The sequence below is a fragment of the Myxine glutinosa genome, chromosome 9, assembly GCF_964187855.1.
Source record: "Myxine glutinosa chromosome 9, kmMyxGlut1.1, whole genome shotgun sequence".
NCBI lineage: Eukaryota > Metazoa > Chordata > Myxini > Myxiniformes > Myxinidae > Myxine > Myxine glutinosa.
The window spans coordinates 50,822,408-50,841,790 of record NC_136269.1 but is presented as its reverse complement, the minus strand read 5'-3'; the positions used below and the strand labels follow the sequence as shown (position 1 = coordinate 50,841,790).

The 19,383-nt window shown below is 48.5% G+C and overlaps 1 protein-coding gene across 4 annotated transcripts in view; it reads left to right on the top strand.

Annotated features, from left to right (window-relative positions):
• The first annotated feature begins 17,673 nt into the window (after nt 1-17,673).
• Nucleotides 17,674-19,383, top strand: part of LOC137435403 (RAB11-binding protein RELCH homolog) — a 228,606-nt gene continuing 226,896 nt past the window's right edge. For 2 of the 4 annotated variants that reach the window (XM_068129168.2, XM_068129169.2), the window contains exon 1: nt 17,805-18,197. In XM_068129168.2, coding sequence (XP_067985269.1) covers nt 17,906-18,197 — 292 coding nt within the window. In that variant the 5' untranslated portion in view covers nt 17,805-17,905. Of the gene's footprint in view, nt 18,198-19,383 lie in introns of all 4 variants that reach the window. The other 2 variants (XM_078784344.1, XM_068129167.2) reach the window with 2 other exon arrangements.

Below are 19,383 nucleotides of genomic sequence, written 5' to 3'. Positions count from 1 at the left end.
TCCCCTGGAATTGCGCCGATCGCCTGAATGACATGGCACCGACCATACAGAGCGGGGCCCGGCTCGAATCGTGCACGGCGCTCCTTGCAGAAGCGCCGCCGCCACGATCCCCGCCGGCTCCCACAGCACACAATGAACAACACGCCCCGAGAGCTCGCGTCAGCTACCTGTCAGCCTAACTGCTGCCCCGGTTAACGTCGATGCTCCCCTCGCATGCTCATACCATGCGTTCCTTTCGTTACTCACAAATCCCATGGTCTCCGTTACTTCCGCCACCGCACTTTCTCGTGCATACCACCCAGGCACACTCACACACTCCGTTACACACCTCTCATGCGCACACAATGGTGCACTCTCCCTCGGTACGTACTCCGTACCACTCATGGGGGTGCACTCTTGCATCCACCCATTCAGCGCACACCTACCCACGGGTTTGCAATCCCCTATCGCACACCCAATCACACGCTCCACAACCAACTCAGATGTGCATCGTCGCACACGCTCCTCATCCATCTCACTCTCCGTGTCACTCTCACTCGTACACTCCATCGTGCATTCTCCCTTGCTCTCGGTAACACACTCTCGCTCTGGCGCCATTCGCACACGCGCACCATTATACTCATACATCTCACTACGGACCTTCCACTAGCGCCCGAGTGCCGTCTCGGTCCCAAATGCGCGAAAAACCCTCTCACACCAAACACTCTCCCGCAAAACCTTTTCACACCATATACAGCGTGGCTTACCTTGGCGTTTTCCTCTCCTTCGCTCCAACAGCTGCAAACTTTCCATTTGGTTATGCAGCAGGACATCACGATGTAACCACAGACTTTGCATGCATTCCATTCCTTCCCTCGATTTAATTTCTATCTCTGCCGTCTCTTGAATCCCAATTTCGACGATTTCTTTCATTTCAATCTCTTTTTCCTCGACGACCACTGGCGCTAATAAACTTTTCTTTTCTACTTCTGTGGTCGCCGGCTTCCCCATACCCCGGGTTGCGATTTCTACCCCGGTCCAGTTACCTGCGCCTTGCTCAGCCTCGCTCAACCCGTGCTCCTCTAGCCACGTTACCTCGTCGCATACCCGTGTGCCTCTCCCGCGCAACTCGCGGTCTCTGTCCCTCCCCATCTGTTTTTCCTCATATGTGGCTTTGTCCCTCCCTAACTCCTCATTAATTTATCGGGCTTGGCCACCCATGTCCTCTAATTGGCCCCCTAATTTGCCCTCTAATCCCCCAATTTGGCTTCCCATCTCATTTCTCAATCCGTCAATTTGATTGCCCATATCATTCCTCAACCCCCCAATTTGATTGACCATATCATTTCTCAACCCCCCAATTTGATTTTCTAATCCCCCAAATTTACTTTCTAATTGCTCACCCTGAGCTATCGTCTCTTCTTTTTGGGTGTCTAATTTACCATTTATTTTATTCATTTCATTCATGAGCTGCGCCATGAAGGCTTGCATGTCGCCCACCCCCATTTGCGCAGCGGGCGTGGCCCTCATCGCCATGTGTGAGGCGCCGCCATTTTGTGCGCCTGCAATCCCCTCTACCGCACCTTCTCCGCTTTCCTCTTCCATTACTCCCACTTCTTCCCTGCGGTCCTGGGTTGACTCTAACCCCTCTTCTACCCCTTCATTTTCCCCCACCGGCATCCGATCGCCTTGACTATCCATGGCACGACACAATTTGTATCTTAAATAAAATTTCGGCCGCTCGTAATTTCGACCAATTTTTTTTTAGATGTATTAAAATTTGGTTCGGGCCCAATCCCACTCACAGACACCAATTGTTGCGGATTCGGAGGTCGGCTCTCCCCTTATCAAGGCAGGGGGTTAATCCCCTTGTCTTTTAAGCTGGCCGTCCCCCAATCCTGGAAGCTATGACGTCACTTCCGGTCGGTGGTAAGTAGGGTTGTAAGCCCAATTAGTCTTATTACCTAAGTACTACCACCGGCCGTAAAGCGAGGAGATAACTCCCACCCGAGCTGCAGCGTTAATGGATAGGCCGAGCGAAGCGAGCCGTGATTCGGGCCGTTAACAAACACTAAACCGGATTATAGCGGTTCCTAAATCGTGCCACAGGTACTCGATGGAAGAAAAGATGGAGGCGATCGGATTAAGAAAACCCAAGGAAGAACAGGGTGAATTTATTTACAAACCCAAAAAGAAGAAGAAAGGGAAAGAATGCACAAGAAGAAGAAGAGAAAAGGACACAGGGCAGGCTTAACTATACAGTCTTACTTACAACCCCGGACAAACAGACAGACTCACACGGGATGGTAGTGGTAGGGGAGGAAGGTCCAGGCAGATGTGTCCAGGCAGGTTGGCTCCGTCCATGCTCCGGGTCCGCGGGCGAAGAACGGCAGGCAGCTTCGCGTGTCGTTGGCGCGTGACCGGACCTTACATATGTGAGGGGCTGGAATGCTGCGTACGTATAGCGTGCCGAATGCTCTCTCTCCCGATCACTCAATGTTCGTATCAAATCGAGCGCTCCTGGATCAGTCCGTTAACAATGACTCGTGGCGCAGTCCTCTCAATAGCATTACAATCGATGGCGCCCTGCGCAGTCCTTTGAAACAAACAAGCGTCCCGATCAATAGGTTCATAAAGCGCCTTTCCCAACAAGTCCGTTCATAAAACGCCTTTCCCAACAAGTCCATTTAGATAAATGCAATCGAGCTCTCCCCACGCAGTCCGTTACAATAGGAGGTCGTACAATGCAATCCAGCTCTCCCCGTGCAGTCCGTTACGAAAGGAGGTCGTACAATGCAATCGAGCTCTCCCCGCGCAGTCCGTGAGAGGGCTTGGCGGTTGCGCTTATATAACATGCTTTGACATCAATGCATGCTTCATAAAGACACGCCCGCCAGTGAGCTCACCTCAGCCCTGGTTGGATAGCGAGGGCTCACCAGCTCCGCCCTTGATGGCTCGTTGACAGGGCCACGCCTCGTTCTTGGCGCTCCGCCCCCTTCTTCTCCAAGCTTGACCGCGTGCGTAATGGCGTTTGGAACGAGCGCTGAGGCGGCTGCGGCTGGCAGAGGCGCGTACCACAATTTGGAGAGAGAGGCTGGCAAAATGGACGGAATGGGGCCTAACTTATTTGATTAATGCAACGCAGATTCAATTATTGGGAACACAGCCTTAACTAAACACAGACTAAGGAAATAACTGAAAGTCCTATGGTGTCCTACGTGTTTCTGTGGCCTAACTATGGGTGCGACCTTTAACCTTTTAAATGATGAAATATTTACAAGAATTATTTACAAAGTGAGGGTTTCTCAAAACCGCAACAATATATATATATATATATATATATATATATATATATATATATATATATATATATATATATATATATATATATATATAAATATTGCTACGGATCTCAGACGTCGGCCTTCCCCTTATCAAGGAGGGGTTAGCCCCTTGTCTGTAACTGACCGACGTGAGTCCTGGAAATCTCAACTCTCCTTCCGGTCGGGAGCAGCCAGGGTAATTGGTCAATGAAAAGTCCCAAGGACCTGAATGCCACTCCTGACCGCGAACAGGGGAGGGACTCCCGCTCGAACCACGGTTTTAGATGGACTAGTTGCCGAGCGGTTTTAGCAACCCGAAGTTTCAGCCGTTAGCAACGACTAACCCGATTGCGGAGCTTTGGCCGAAATCGCACCACAGGAACTCAATTGGGAAATCACTAAAGCGATCGGACGAGGAAGAGGAAACCAAAGTTAAGAAATAACAGGATTTATTATTATTATTTACACAAAAACCCAAAGAGAAGAAAAGAAATGTAATTTACAGGGAAATGGAAGGAGCAGAAGGACACAGAGCAATTCTTACTTACACAAGCTTAACTTATACCCCAGACAACACAAAGGACAGACGACGGGCAGACTCACACTAATGGGGAATTGTAGGCAGGAATGAATGGCTGGAAGAGGGACACGGTCCAAGGAGCCAGCAGGCAGGAAGGTCCGGGGCCGGCGGCACGATGTCGAGGTCCCGCTCGAACGCCCACGCTCCGGGTCAGCGGCTGGCAGCTTCGCGTCCCGTTCACGCCCACGCTCTGGTTCAGCGGCTGGCAGCTTTGTGTCCCGTTCATGCGAGGGGGATGATGCAATCACTCGTCTGGTTCAGTAGCTGGGCACTTCCCTACTGCGTACCTCTTCGTGCTTCGATCATCTGCCCTCTTACTCATCTGCCTAAGCAGTCCCTCATCCACCCTTTTATTGCTCTTCCCGAGATCAAGCCGCGGGCTAAGAGGGCACGCCTACCGGGTCACTCTCCGATTGGTGGGCACGGGCTCTCCCTGGCTCCGCCCACGATGACGAGGGGCAGGCGACGCCCTTCTTCTCCGAGCTGACCACGTGCTTAATGGAGGGCGAATGCAGTTGGAGATGTAGGCGAATGCAGTTGGTAATGTAGGCGAATGCAGTTGGTAATGGAGGCAAACGCTATGGAAAAGGGGCTCTATCTTATTTGATTTGGTGCAGCGTAAGATCGACTAGTGGACACATGGCCTTAACTGAAACACAAAATAATGATATATCTATAGGGAGGTTCTATGATTGGCTACGTGCTTGTACATGGACTAGCTAAGGTGCTCATTTCAATTAACAGCCAATTAAGGGGGAAATGTATGCAGGGGTTATTTATAAGGAATTTTAATACTAAATTTGATGTGAAAGTTCTAAAAACTGTAACTATATATATATATATATATATATATATATATATATGTCGGTCGAAGACCTCAAGGGAAGGAAGAGGAACAAGGATCAGAGCAACAATGTTTAATGAAATCGATTACAAACACACAGTGTGGAGCAAGGCTCAAGAATGCACCGCCTGACACGCAGCGGGCAATTTCTCAAGACACTCGCTGCAATAAAGCAAAAAGGCATTTCATATATAGCAAAATATCAGACAAGAGTCTGCGCTAAAGACAAAGCAAAACTGGGCCGTAAAGACCCACCTACCATCGTCCCTTCCTTCAGAAGGCCAAACTTAGACAGAAAAGATGTAAGCATAGGATAGGGTGACCCTTTTTGGCCCTTTATCTAAACACATCAGACCCGAGCGCAGGCCGAAGGAAATATTCTCATAATACCTTCAATGGTTTTCTTGACACTAGGCAAAATAGTAGATTAATGATTGAATACACATGCTGAATACACAACAATCAAAGGATATGTAATGTCTATATTTCTTTTCCAAGGTTGGTTACGTCCTTGATTTAGGAGACATACTGGAAACTACAAAGATATATAATTAATTATTCCCTTTGTGAAGAAGGCGTTTGGCAACATGTTTTCCCTGTACGTGGGTTGCGAGCATATTATCTACTGTCTGGCACATACATTCAAGGACTTGTTTACTGGGCTAAGGATCCACCCTGCACCTCGAGCCTCGAAACCACATTTTGTCCACCCGCCTCTGCCTGCAGCTGAGTTCAAATCAGTTTTCAGAAGCACGATATATAATTTCAGATGTTATGATCAATTGAGTCATGGGGTTTAAACCCTAATGGCTAACAGTTCCTCCCTTTGTCTTTACATGACAATTCCTTGGAAAGACACCGTATACCCCAGTGGTCAGCATCCCAATTAGTCACATGCCAGGCGCGACACAGCGTCACGCATGCTCAAAGAGAGATACCGGCCCTAACTGGCCGTCTAACATTCAACGCATAAATTGTTAGCCATAATTCGCGACGACAGCGCCTGGTTAGGAGATAGCTGCCGCCCGGCCAGATCCCGAATCCACCCTCGCCACGGCGTAGGTGCGACCCAGTTGCCAGCCAGATTTGGGGCCCTCCTTATGCAGGTGTGGTCCTCGCGAATCAGGGCAAACAATCGACGTCCAATGCCATCAAGCCTTGTACATGTGATTGCTCTGTGGAAGAAAAGGAGGCACATTCGTCATCACCAATATCCATCTCCTCATAATCACAAATCTCCATCTCCACATAGTCTGTATCAACGTCAGTATTCAAAGTGTTGGGTGTCTTAAGCTGAGACGATCCCAAAGTGGTTGTTACGGGTGGTGTAAGTGGTGGTGAAGGTGGTTCTCCCGGATATCCCGGATACATGTTTGCCATCCGCTCCTCACTGCTGGCATAATAGCAATAGCTCTTAAAATAACCTACACTTTCTAAATCACAGGTATAATCATCCCAACTAAAATCATAATCATTATCAGAATCCCAAGCATCAACAGGTTCATCGATTTCAAGCCAGGAATCATAGATCCCTAAAGCCACATCCTCTTGCCACGAAACGTCGAGGCCATCAACCCAATCGTGGGGGTCCGAGACGATAGAGTTGGCCGGTTCACCAATGGCCTTTGGATCCTTCCCATATAGTGAAAGTAACATCCCGTTGGTGGCGGTGGGTGGGGTCCATCCTGTGAAACATTTTCTCACACAAATCATGATTAGGGATTTCATTATAACTACGGTGAGTACGATTCCCACGATTATGGCCAGGCCTGTCAATAGCCATTTTACAATGACCCCTGTCCATCCTCTGAACCAGGCTGATATGCTGGACCATACATTATTGGCTTCTTCCCTTTCCTTTCGGCTATCCGTGAGATCCTGGGTCGCGGCCTTAAGCCGAATGATTGAGGCCTCTATTTCTTCCGAGTGATCGGGGATATAGGTGCAGCATTTTCCATCGATTACCCCACATACTCCTCCCTTTTCTGCCAACAACATATCCAAAGCCACTCGATTCTGCATCACCATCGTTCGCATATGCACTAATTCGTCTTCCAATTGTAGTTCTGCGATTCGGGTTTCGTTTCCAATTCGTTCCATTACTAATGCGAGACTATCTATTCGCCAATCATTCATAGTCACTCCCGCTTGGGGAAAAAATGCTCCTAGTAGGACCTGCCACCAGCGTCCATCCAGTCTTACTGTTCCATCCGGGTTCCAAAGAGAGAATCGTTTCTTCCTCTCGTGGGTAGGGGTGTACCCTGTTTCATTAAAATGATCTACCAAATTTACCTTGGGAAAAATGGATCCCAGATAACAAGTCCCTCCCCACTGGTCGGGTAGGTATGGATATGCCTTATTTCCGCAAATAAACATCACTCCACGGGGTGGGATAAGGGCCGAGGCCATGCATTTACTGATTTCAACGCGGGTGGCGCTTGGTGCTCCCCAAGATATGGTTAGCTTGGTTACGTTATGCTGGGCTTGGTCATCTATGGTTATTACAAGGGGGCCTCCCTTTTCTCTCCCTCTGGTGTCGGATGGCAGGGTATGGGTGCATTCCGAGGTTCCCATCTGAACGTGTCCCTTTCCTATAAGACACACCCATCCCTTTTGCTCTGTCACCCAGACTGGATCAGGTGGTTTGTCTAACAAAGCCTGCTTAATGGGTGGGGTATATCGAAACTCCCGGGAACACACTGCTGGGGATTTTGGGCCTATCAGTTCCAAGGTTGTGGTCAGACATGGGGTACGCAAGGGTCCTGAGCACATATCTCGTAGGGACAGGGGCAGCACTACCATTTCTATCCCTGTCGTACTGGTGTGAGGAAAATGCATACACACCCAACAACGTGATCGGTTCTGTACCTTCGCCATTGCACGGGTCACTGTCCAATACGTATTTTCCTTTGGCTTTTTCTTGCTTTCGATCCGTGGGTGCGGAATTAATAAGTGTGAGATGCATGGTGGCCTATAGGCGTAGGGGGAGCTCTGTGAGGTCATGAATTCACATTGTAGTAACAGAGTAGTGCCGCTGTTCAGTAATACATGCGTGGTTAAATTGTTCGAGTCCTTTCCCCATTTGTAACCTGCCCTGGCCATGTTTACTATTGGTGCGCCGCCTTGTCGTGGCGCTTGCTTCAAACGACTGAGGGCAGCAAAACCTGTCTTCCTTCCATGTGAGTCTGTGTACAACGCCCTCCACATTATCCGTGTCCATACGTCTTCCTTTACATGGCAGCAGGGTATATTTATCCTCTGACCCCAGATAACTCTCTGCCGGTAGACCTTAACGGTTTGGTCGCCATATGCATATGTCTCCGTGTTCGCCCATGCCCTCATGTCCCCCCACTTGAGGCGTGACACGGCAGGTGCAGTGCTGGCAAAGCGGTATATTAAACTAAGTGTGATTGCCACCCCTAACAGGCGGTGGTGCAGCATCCTCGATCTGTGGTGGTGCGTTTGAGGTGTCTGTGTTTGTGGGTATGGCCAACTTACAATGTGTGGCATGTACCCAGGACGACTTGCCCTCACAAAACACCGCTGTTGGTGTGATCAGGAGAACTTGGTATGGCCCCGTCCACCTTGGTTCGAGCGCAGTCTTACGGGTGAAATGCTTCACCAGCACGTAATCTCCTGCCTCGAAGGTGTGGATAGGCTTGCTTGTTGGCTCCGGCAGGGCCTCCCGAACACGTTCATGTATGCTGCGCGCCACATGGGACAGACCTATGCAAAACTTTAAAAGCATGTCATCCATGATAGGTAATTCAAGTGCTGCCATATCCACTGGCGCCGATACCGGCAAACTCATGGGCCGACCCATTAATATCTCGTGCGGAGAGAGACCAGTGGTGCGCCCTGGAGTGGAGCGCACGCTCATTAACGCTAGCGGAAGGGCCTCCGGCCACTTGAGGCCTGTCTCGTCACAAATCTTTGCCAACTTACCTTTCAGTGTGCCATTCGTTCGTTCTATAAGTCCCGCCGACTGAGGGTGGTAAACACAGTGGAACGACTGTATCACCCCCAGGGCCTTTAACACGGCTTTAATGACGTCCCCTGTGAAGTGCCCGCCCTGATCGGATGACACTTTCTGCGGGACGCCGAATCGACATATAAAGTGCCGCAAAAGGCACTTGGCCACCGTTATAGCGTCAGCCTTGACGCATGGGTAGGCCTCTACCCACTTGGTGAACATGTCCACCACTACCAATACATGCTTAAAGGACATACAAGGCGGTAAATTGAAAAAATCGAACTGGATATGACAGAACGGCCCGACCGGAGCCGGGTGGCCCGCGTTGTGGCGGCGCCTGGGGGGAGCCCCCCTATTGTGCCGTTGACATATGGCGCACGAGCGACAGACCATGGTAACCACAGCCGAAAGGCCTGGTGCTGCCCAGGTGGAAGTGACCTGCCTCATCACCCCCCTATGGCACACATGGCCATTTTGATGCGCCATGCGTGCCAACCATGGCAATAAAGCTCGCGGTGCCACGGGTTTATCATTAATCGTCCACATTTGTCCTTCCGCGGGGCGCTGAGCTCCCAATTTAATCCAATCTTGATGTTCTACGTTTGAGGCCGCGGCTTGTAATTGTATTACATCGAACTCTGTAGGTGCGGATGTCGGAACGTCTGTCTGGGCGGTCGCTTCAGCGCCCTGTTTGCACGTAACTACTGGCATATTATACCCAACCTGTTGGTTTGCCGCTTGTCCTGCTGCTTCGTCGGCTCGGGCATTTCCACGGGCCACAGCGTTGTCTGTACGCTGGTGACCTCGGCATTTAACTACAGCTATTTCACGTGGAAGCATAATACTATGAAGCAGATTACGCACTAAGTCCCCATTTTTGATGAGTGCTCCCGCTGAAGTGAGGAACCCTCTCATTTTCCATATGGCCCCTTTGTCGTGGACCACTCCGTGTGCGTATGCCGAGTCAGTATAAATTGTCACTGCCTTTTCCTCGCTGACTTCGCACGCTCTCGTGAGTGCGTACAGTTCAGCTTGTTGTGCTGACCAGGTGGGCGGGAGGCGGCCGCTTTCGACCGTCTCTGTATCCGAGCATACTGCGTACCCAGATAACAGGGATCCGTCCCATGCCCGTTTGGCTGAACCATCGACGTAATAGGTGTGATCGGCTTCCTGTAGCGGTGTGTCCTGTAAGTCAGGCCTTACCGTTGATATTAACTGGACCACGTCCGTACAAACGTGCGGGACTCCCTCCTCCTTTGTTGGCAAAAGTGTCGCTGGGTTAAGAACGGTGCACCGCATCACCGTCACGTTAGGTGCCATAATTAATGCCGTTTCGTATTGCATCAGTCGAGTGGCTGTGAGATGCTGTGTGTTTCGCTGTTGTAGTAGCGTATGGACGCAATGCGGTACCTGTAAAAGGACCGCATGTCCCATTACTATGTCGGCCGTCCGCTCAACTGCGTATCGGGCAGCCGCCACGGCTTGTAAGCACAGCGGAAAGCCTTGTTCTACCGCATAAAGCTTTTTGCTGAAATAGGCTACCGGACGTTCCTTATCTCCATGAGTCTGAGTTAACACGGATTGCGCGAATCCCCCTACTGCATGGGTGAAAAGTGTGAAGGCCTTTTTATAGTCGGGAAGGCCCAAGGTTGGGGCCGTTACCAGGGCTCGTTTGAGTCCTTCGTAGCAGCGTATTCGATTGTCCGTCCAGTTCACCATCCGTGGCTGGTCATTTTTCGTCGCCTCATACAGAGGTTTTGCTAGTAACGCATAGTCAATTATCCATGTACGACAGTACCCTGCCATTCCCAAAAATCGCAACACCTCCCTTTGTGTACGAGGCAACGGGGTTTCCATGATGGCCGTGACCCGGCTCGCGTTGAGCTCACATCTCCCATGCGAAATCGCGTGTCCCAAGTATGTAACTATCTCCCGCACAAATTGCAATTTTTCCCGGCCTACTTTGTGGCCTTTCTCGGCTAGCGCATTTAACAGCGATAGTGAATCCATCTCGCAGGCTGCCTTGGATGGAGAGCAGATTAATAAGTCGTCGATGTACTGCAACAGCACCGAGCCGCCTTCCAACTGGACATCCGCGAGATCGCGGTGCAGCGCCCGTGAAAACAAGGTGGGGCTATCTGCGAAACCCTGCGGAAGCACTGTCCAGGTGAATTGTCTCCCCCTAAAGGTGAAAGCGAAGAGGTACTGGGACTCTGGAGCTATTGGCACTGAAAAGAAGGCGGAACACAAGTCTATGACTGTAAAATGTGTAGCCTCTGGCGGAATGGAAGTCATCAGAACTTCTGCATTTGGTACAACCGGATGAATACCCTGAATTATTTTGTTAATCTCCCGCAAATCCTGCACAAATCGCCACTTTCCTGTCATTGGTTTTGGCACTGGGAAAACGGGGGTGTTACATGGGCTGTTGGTTTCGATTATTATTCCCTGCTGCACGAGCGATTCTATCACCAGAAAAATGCCTGCGTCGGCCTCGTGCCGAAGTGGGTACTGCCGAATGTGTGGTAAAGGTAACCCTTCTTTAATTGGAATCACCAACGGGGGTGCATCCCTAATGCGCCCTACTTCATTCTCGTGTTGCGCCCATAGTGACGGGGTGACGGTGTCGAGCAACCCATCGGAGTCCCCTGGGGTCGTGGGGACCGCTCTAACCATGTGTGCCGCTTTGGGTGGTAGTTCCACCATCTCAAATCTAACTCGTCTGTCCTGAGGTGCCAAATTAATTATGAACCCTTCATTGTTGTCCAACACATGGACCGTTCGGTGTTCAACATTGTATCGACGCCTTACTGGCGTTTTCCGCAGTCGGTCCATCATCCATCCAATGCTCTCGGGTGGCCATCCTCTGGCGGTGCTAAGGGTAACATGCGCTACCATCCCCTCGGGGTACTTAGCCTTCGATCTCTGGCGCGGCGACAAGGTTACCGTAATCCCAATGCCCTCTCGGCCAATCCATATGTGTGATAATTGAAGATCAGAGGTTTCCCCTAAAGCTGCCGCAACCATGTCTAAATAATAATCATCGCTCCCAGTCGTGTCATAACATGCGGTGCAGTGCGGCGGGTTGTATTTCAATTTTGTGGCTATGTGGTGTTTTTCTAGCCAATCGCGAATTTCTTGCGTCTGCGCGCCAATCGTGTCGATCACATGGGTCCATGTTGCTAGAGCCCCTTCCTCCAATCGCCACCAATACACGGTGGGGCTGGCTCGCTGCAATGCCATCATTAACAAATCGCGGTTCGATTCTCCGACGTCGACGTATACACCTTCTTTGGTGCACGCAATGTTACAACCTAATCGACACAGCAAATCCCGTCCTAGTAAATTAGTTGGGGCAGTAGTGGTCATGAGAAATGCATGCTTAGCTTCTAGCGGTCCGAGCATTACTCGGGCCTCCTTTGATACGGGGAGAGCTTCTAATTTTCCCGAAACGCCCTGGATTTGGACGCTCTTGTGTGTGGGTTTCAAAGTAGGTAGTTGTCCCTTATTGATACAACTGCGAGTCGCACCAGTATCCACTAAGAATTCTAGTGGTTGTCCATTTACATCTAACGTCAAGGTCGGTTCCTCATTTGGGGTCATTGTTATCAATGGACATTCCTTTGGCGGCCCGCATTCGTCCCGTCAATAGGCGTTTCCATATGACGGCCCTTGCTGTCCCTGGGGCCTTCGTGGTCCCCTTGGACAATTTGGACAATCCCGTCTCCAGTGGCCCATTTGTCCACATTCAAAGCATGCCCCTCTCCCTGGGGGTCCCTGTCCTGGACCCCCCTGTTGGTTTTGTTGGTTTGGCCTTCGCCCCCCTTTGTAGGGAGGTGGGCGCCCTTGCCCTCCCCTCGGCATTTGTTGGCCTGGGGCACAAGGCCCGTATGGCATGCCCGAATTGGGGGTAACCCATGGGGTGGGGCCCATATTGGTGGGTCCCCATTGCGGTGCCCATCCTGGCATGGGTGTTTGTGGTGGCCAATAGGCCGGCGGGGGACCTAGCACAGAACATGGTGGAGCAGCCCATTGGGGTTGTTGGGGTTGTTGGGGTTGTCTCCACGTCTGATTCCCTGGCCCACTAGGCCCTTGTGGTCCCCGGGGTACTTGCATCACAGCTGCCTGCAGTGCCGGACCGAGTGTCTCGTCATCACTTGACCCACTCTCACTGTCACTTCCCATTATTTCTGCCCCCTTTTGTTTCTTCTTCTTGCTCCCCATTGTTCTTGTTGCTTGTTGCTGGGCCAATTTTTCCCTTACCAACATCTGCAACATTTCGTCCTTAATTTCCTTCTTTTCCTCCGAGGAGGAGCCCGGACATTGTTCGAGTTTTGTACATAATTCATTGGTCCCCATTCCTTTCCAACCGAAAAGGACGGCATGCACTTGTTTTTTTAATGCGGGCCGAAGCCCTTCTACTAGGTAATTGTTTACCAGGGGAGCGGGTAGGTCCTCGACTTGGATTAATCCTAACCCGCCCCATCGTGCTATTGCTTTTTCTATCCTCTCTCGGTAATCGCCGATTGATTCTCCTGCCTTTTGCTTTATGTTGCCAATTTTTCCCCAATCTGGTCCTCCGGGTGGCGCTAGCGCATTGCCAATGTTGGTCAGGAGATGATTTTTCAAAATGACCCAATCGTTTCCGGCCATGGGTGGCATCCGAGCCATGGGGTCATCTATTGGCCATAATGAAAGGGTTTTAGCCTTTGCCCATACCTTTGGTGGCAATATAGATGCTCCCAAATGACAAATATCTCTCCAATCCGGGGCATCCTCTGTAATCCAGTGACGGAGCAATATTACTATATCCAAAGGTTGGTCGATCAACATTTCCTGAACCCTCTTTTGCATGGCCGTTAAATCAGATTCTTTCCAAGGCACACGTTCCCCCTTACTACCACGCCGTTTGCATCTATTCCCACGCATCGCATGGGGAACACTCCCTTTGTTTCTATCGCACGTTGCACTGGTGCCTGATACTCCACTAGTGAAGGGTATACTTTCTGACCTGGACCTATTGGGGGTGGAAACCCCGGGGTGTCTGTGCCGCTATCTCCATCGTCCTCGACTTGAGGGGCTGATGGTTGTGTGGTCTTTTGAACTCTAGGGGGTCTCCCATTTGTTTCCCCTATAGCGCCCTGGTGTCGGGTACGTGCCTTAGATCCTGGGACTGGACCATGGGGGGGATAGGAAACAGGGATTTCATCTTCCTCATCCTGTTCCTTCTCATCGGAATTAATCCGGGCTACCATTAGCCTCTGGCTTGTCTGCGCTGCGAGCGCCTTCATCTGTTTATCCTGCTTCTTTCGACCCTGTTTGCGCTCATCCTGGTATTTGCCCAACTCTCCTCGCAAACTCGCTTGTCTGGAGGCTGCCTGTCTCTTCAAGGCCTCCACCTTCCACCAACTATAGACCTTCCATGAATCAGGTGGGAGTCTCTTCTTCTTCTTCTCTAGGGCATCTAAAGCCCCATATAGCACATCCAACCTGTCTATTGCAAATGACCCTTCCTCTGGCCAAGGCGTATTCAAACCCTTGGTCAATACAGCCCATGCCTTGCCCGGTTGCAAAGCAGCATACCCATAATCTCTTTTCATGTAAAACGCTCGAGTGTTCTACAAAGGCTCTCCCTCCTTTCCTACCTTATTACCCATTCTTCCTACCTTCTTGGGTTAATCCCTCCTGGTAGTCCTAAGATCGGGTCGCCCCCCGATCTCTAGCCTTAAACGCAGTTCTCACGCCGGAGTAACTTAACACCTATTATCTATCACCCACATATGGGTCTACCTGCTTCCCACGCAGGAAGCTTACCTGAGGGGTATCCCTCCTTATCTCGGGCGCCCTGTATAATCGATTCATTACCCACTGCTGCTCTGGTTAAACTAAATATAGTTCGGAATACAAGCCAGGTAGTACAGCCGACAGAGGTCCACACATCCAAAGTAAGGCAGGAGGCTTTCAATTTCGATGTGCAAAAATGCTTACCCAAATTAGATGCCGGCAGGGCCCCCTTCCCGACCTGGAACGTGAGGAACCACCTCGTCTGCACACCTGGATGATCCCACTCCTGACACCAAGATTGTCGGTCGAAGACCTCAAGGGAAGGAAGAGGAACAAGGATCAGAGCAACAATGTTTAATGAAATCGATTACAAACACACAGTGTGGAGCAAGGCTCAAGAATGCACCGCCTGACACGCAGCGGGCAATTTCTCAAGACACTCGCTGCAATAAAGCAAAAAGGCATTTCATATATAGCAAAATATCAGACAAGAGTCTGCGCTAAAGACAAAGCAAAACTGGGCCGTAAAGACCCACCTACCATCGTCCCTTCCTTCAGAAGGCCAAACTTAGACAGAAAAGATGTAAGCATAGGATAGGGTGACCCTTTTTGGCCCTTTATCTAAACACATCAGACCCGAGCGCAAGCCGAAGGAAATATTCTCATAATACCTTCAATGGTTTTCTTGACACTAGGCAAAATAGTAGATTAATGATTGAATACACATGCTGAATACACAACAATCAAAGGATATGTAATGTCTATATTTCTTTTCCAAGGTTGATTACGTCCTTGATTTAGGAGACATACTGGAAACTACAAAGATATATAATTAATTATTCCCTTTGTGAAGAAGGCGTTTGGCAACATGTTTTCCCTGTACGTGGGTTGCGAGCATATTATCTACTGTCTGGCACATACATTCAAGGACTTGTTTACTGGGCTAAGGATCCACCCTGCACCTCGAGCCTCGAAACCACATTTTGTCCACCCGCCTCTGCCTGCAGCTGAGTTCAAATCAGTTTTCAGAAGCACGATATATAATTTCAGATGTTATGATCAATTGAGTCATGGGGTTTAAACCCAAATGGCTAATATATATATATATATATATATATATATATATATATATATATATATATATATATATATATATCGGATGAGAATTGAAGATTTAAAAAATTGGAAAAGGTTATTGACCTTTATCCTATGTTGACCTTTTGGCCTACGTTAATCTCAAACATAGTTGGTGGAAGAATCAATTAGGTGATATGCAAATCCTATGCAAATTTCAAGTCAATTGGATGAAAATTGAGGATTTTAGAAATTTGAAAAACGTGGTTGACGTTGGGCCTATGTTGACCTTTTGGACTGTTTATCTCAACAATAGTTGGTGGTTGAATTCAGTTGGCTGATATGAAAATCAGATTCAAATTTTAATTCAATTGGATGAAAATTGAGGATTTTAGAAATTTGAAAGGGTTGTTGACCTTTGACCTATGTTGACCTTTTGCCCAATGTTGATCTCAAAAATAGTTGGTGGTTGAATTATGTGACCAGATATGCAAATCGTCTTCATATTAAGTTAATCGGATGAAAATTGACAATTTTAGAAATCTGGCCTATGTTGGCCTTTTGGTCGATGTTGACCTCAAAAATAGTTGGTGTTTGGTTTCAGTAACCTGTTGTGCAAATCCTATTCAGATTTAAAGTCAATCGGATGAAAATTGAGGATTTTAGAAATCTGAAAACGTGGTTGACCTTTGGCCTATGTTGACCTTTTGACCTATGTGGATCTCAAAAAAGGTTGGTGGTTGAATTCAGTTCGCCGATATGAAAATTCTCTTAAAACTTCAAGTCAGATGAAAATTGAGGATTTTAGAGATTTGAAAAAAGTGGTTGACCTTTGGCCTATGTTGACCTTTTGACCTAAAAAATAAATAGGATTATGTCGGACCACAAACTCTACCATTTGGTGAAGTTTCCTGAAGATCGGTTTAAAATTGTGACCTGTAGGCAAGTATAAGTGTGCGGACAGACAATCAAACAAACGCACACACAAACCAGAGTAATGAACATACTCGTCCAATTTTTTTTTGTTTTTGCCAAGTAACAAATAGACAGCGGTGAAAACAACCTACAACCACCTTCGGTGGCCGGAGGTAACAACACAAGCAATTTAGTTAATTTTATATAGTGAGTCACTTCAAAATTAATGGGGAATAATTGGGGTTGAGGTGGAGGGAAAAGGGGAATGTTAAAATAAATAAATATACAAAAGTTGCACGAAAACACCCACTGACGTGACCGAAGCTCTGTTTGTCTGGGGCACGTTCCTCATTATATATAGGCTAGATATGCTGTTGCCTTGGCAACAATAAACAATCGAGCAATTATTCGGCTTCTTCCTATTTTTACTATTATATTGGGCTTTTTGTCTCTTGTTTTAAACGTTTTCCTGTTACTTTTGTTTTTGGAAAATTAAAAAGTAAGATAGGACATAATTGTTTGTTTTCATAATATTTTAGTTTTTGTTTGTGATGCCGTTCCGTGGCAACGAGTTCAGGGATTTCCCAAACTTTGGGCGTGGCTTATAACACTTCGAAACGTGAAAACTCGGAGACAAACGGCGATGAACAATTGATGGAACAATCGAAGTGGACAATTGATTCTATAATGTCTATTTATGTCTTTCTTGCCTTGTCTGATGGGAATACTTCAGGCGGAATTGTGTTCGACGGAATAGACAAACGATGTGCAAGGGCGGATCTAGGGGGGGGGGGTGCAGGGGGTGCAGGGGGTGCGCACCCCCCCCCCTTCGATCCAGGATGAGGGTGCAGGCGGGGCGAATCTGCTGAACTGTTGGACCAGGGAAGAACATAAAGAACTGCAGAAACTTCCAAGAACGCACGAAATGCCGTTTCTGACGATCAATTTTTTTAAATTTCCTGGGGGAGGACCCACAGGCCCCCCCTTTATCCCCCCAACCCCAGCGCTATAGTTTCATGCCATGCACCCCCCCGCCCCCACCCCCCCGTCTTGAAATTCCTGGATATGTTCCAGTGGGTCGGAAGGGAAGGGTGGGAGAGAGGATGTCCGAGAGATGGCGTTAAATCACCAGGTGTGCGGAGGGCGTGGTGTGGGAGTTGATTTTTACCGAACACGTGAAAAGCAACTCTATCTCCGTGCCAGTCACGTGATTTGGATGCCAACACATCATGATCCAATATTCAGTACTGGAACTTCGTCACACCGTGTTAAAGGTCAATTAGTAAAAAGTTAAAGAAAAACACCCAGATGGAAGTTGATCAACTCGATTGGGAAACAAAGAACTTATTTGAAGCACATGTTCGAGATCGTACAGTGGAAGTTTCGAACACGGAAGTGAATGCACTTTCGCGCCGTCAACGAGTGAGTGTTCGATGGGGGAAACGCGGGCGAAGGTCGCGCTGTGCGAGCGGGAGAAACACGGCACAGGGGGTCATGTGGACGAAGGAGAGTTGTGGGAAGTGATGGCGGGAAGGGATTCTCGGAGCCGTGAGCCGTGTCTCGGCGCTCTGGCCGAGCACTTGTTGCGGGAACGCCTTCTGCTGTCGGCGCTGGAGCTTCACGCCGAGCTGCTCGAACGTGGCTGTGAACTTCCCAACCTGCGTGACTTCTTCTCAAATCCGGGAAATTTTGAATCGTTTTGCGCGACACCCGCGCTAACTTCGCGTGAGTGTGAAAAGATCGCAATTATAAAATCGGTGACGTGTACAAGTCTCACGTAAACACTTCGTTATTTTATTTACCCCTTCGAATTTACTCGCATATTGAATCGTGTGTAAAAAAATATCGCACTGACGACTGCTGTATTGACTTTTATAACTTAAACGGGTAATGGGATTGACAAGCGCATTGATCTTATACACCGCCCGAAATGCAACTTTCTATCATCGAGGTGTGCATTGAATAAAATTGCTAAAGTTAACGAAAAAGTCAAACGATTCTCAATATGTTTTACATCTTAGCACAAAAGGCACCATTTTTGCCTTCTCGTGTTTGTTATTGTCGCTTCTGTGCTCTTGGGTTTTGAAGAGATGAAGGAAACGTCGTAAAGCGACCAAAACAATTTTTAAGTTACGCAGAAGACTTTTAAAAACATACAAATTACCCACAGTTTTCACACGTAAAGTTGTTTTGAGGAACGTTTTGTATCACGGCTTCATTAGCCTCACGCTGGTGGTCTGTTTGAACACTATTGTATCCTCGTATTACCAGACTGGGTGGTGTAATGGTTTGAGCGTCTGCTCTGAGTCGGGAGGTCCGTGGTGTGATGGTATTACATTTGTTTACTGTTTTGTAAACCGCTCCTTTCCGAGTCCATCTCCAGACGTTGCATGACGTCATCGCCGGGCACCCAAGTGGGCCCGGCGATGATGTGCGCTGAAAGAAAGTATTCAATTTCCACCCCGTTTGTTACTTGCAAAATCGAAGTGTGTGTGTGTGTGTGTGTGTGTGTGTGTGTGTGTGTGTGTGTGTGTGTGTGTGTGTGTGTGTGTGTGTGTGTGTGTGTGTGTGTGTGTGTGTGTGTGTGTGTGTGTGTGTGTGTGTGTGTGTGTGTGTGTGTGTGTGTGTGTTCGTTCGTGTCCGCTTATACTTCTTGCCTACAGGTCACAATTTTAAACCAATCCACGAAATTTCACCAAATGGTAGAGTTCGTGGTCCGACAAAATCCTATTTATTTTTGAGGTAAGAAGGTGAAAATTTCAACACAAGCCAAAGGTCAAACACTTTTTCCAAATTACTAAAATCCTCAATTTTCATCTGATTGACTTGAAAGTTGAACAGTATTTCCAAACTGCCTCACTGAATTGGGAAACCAACTATTTTTAAGGTCAAAAAGTCAAAGGTCAACTCA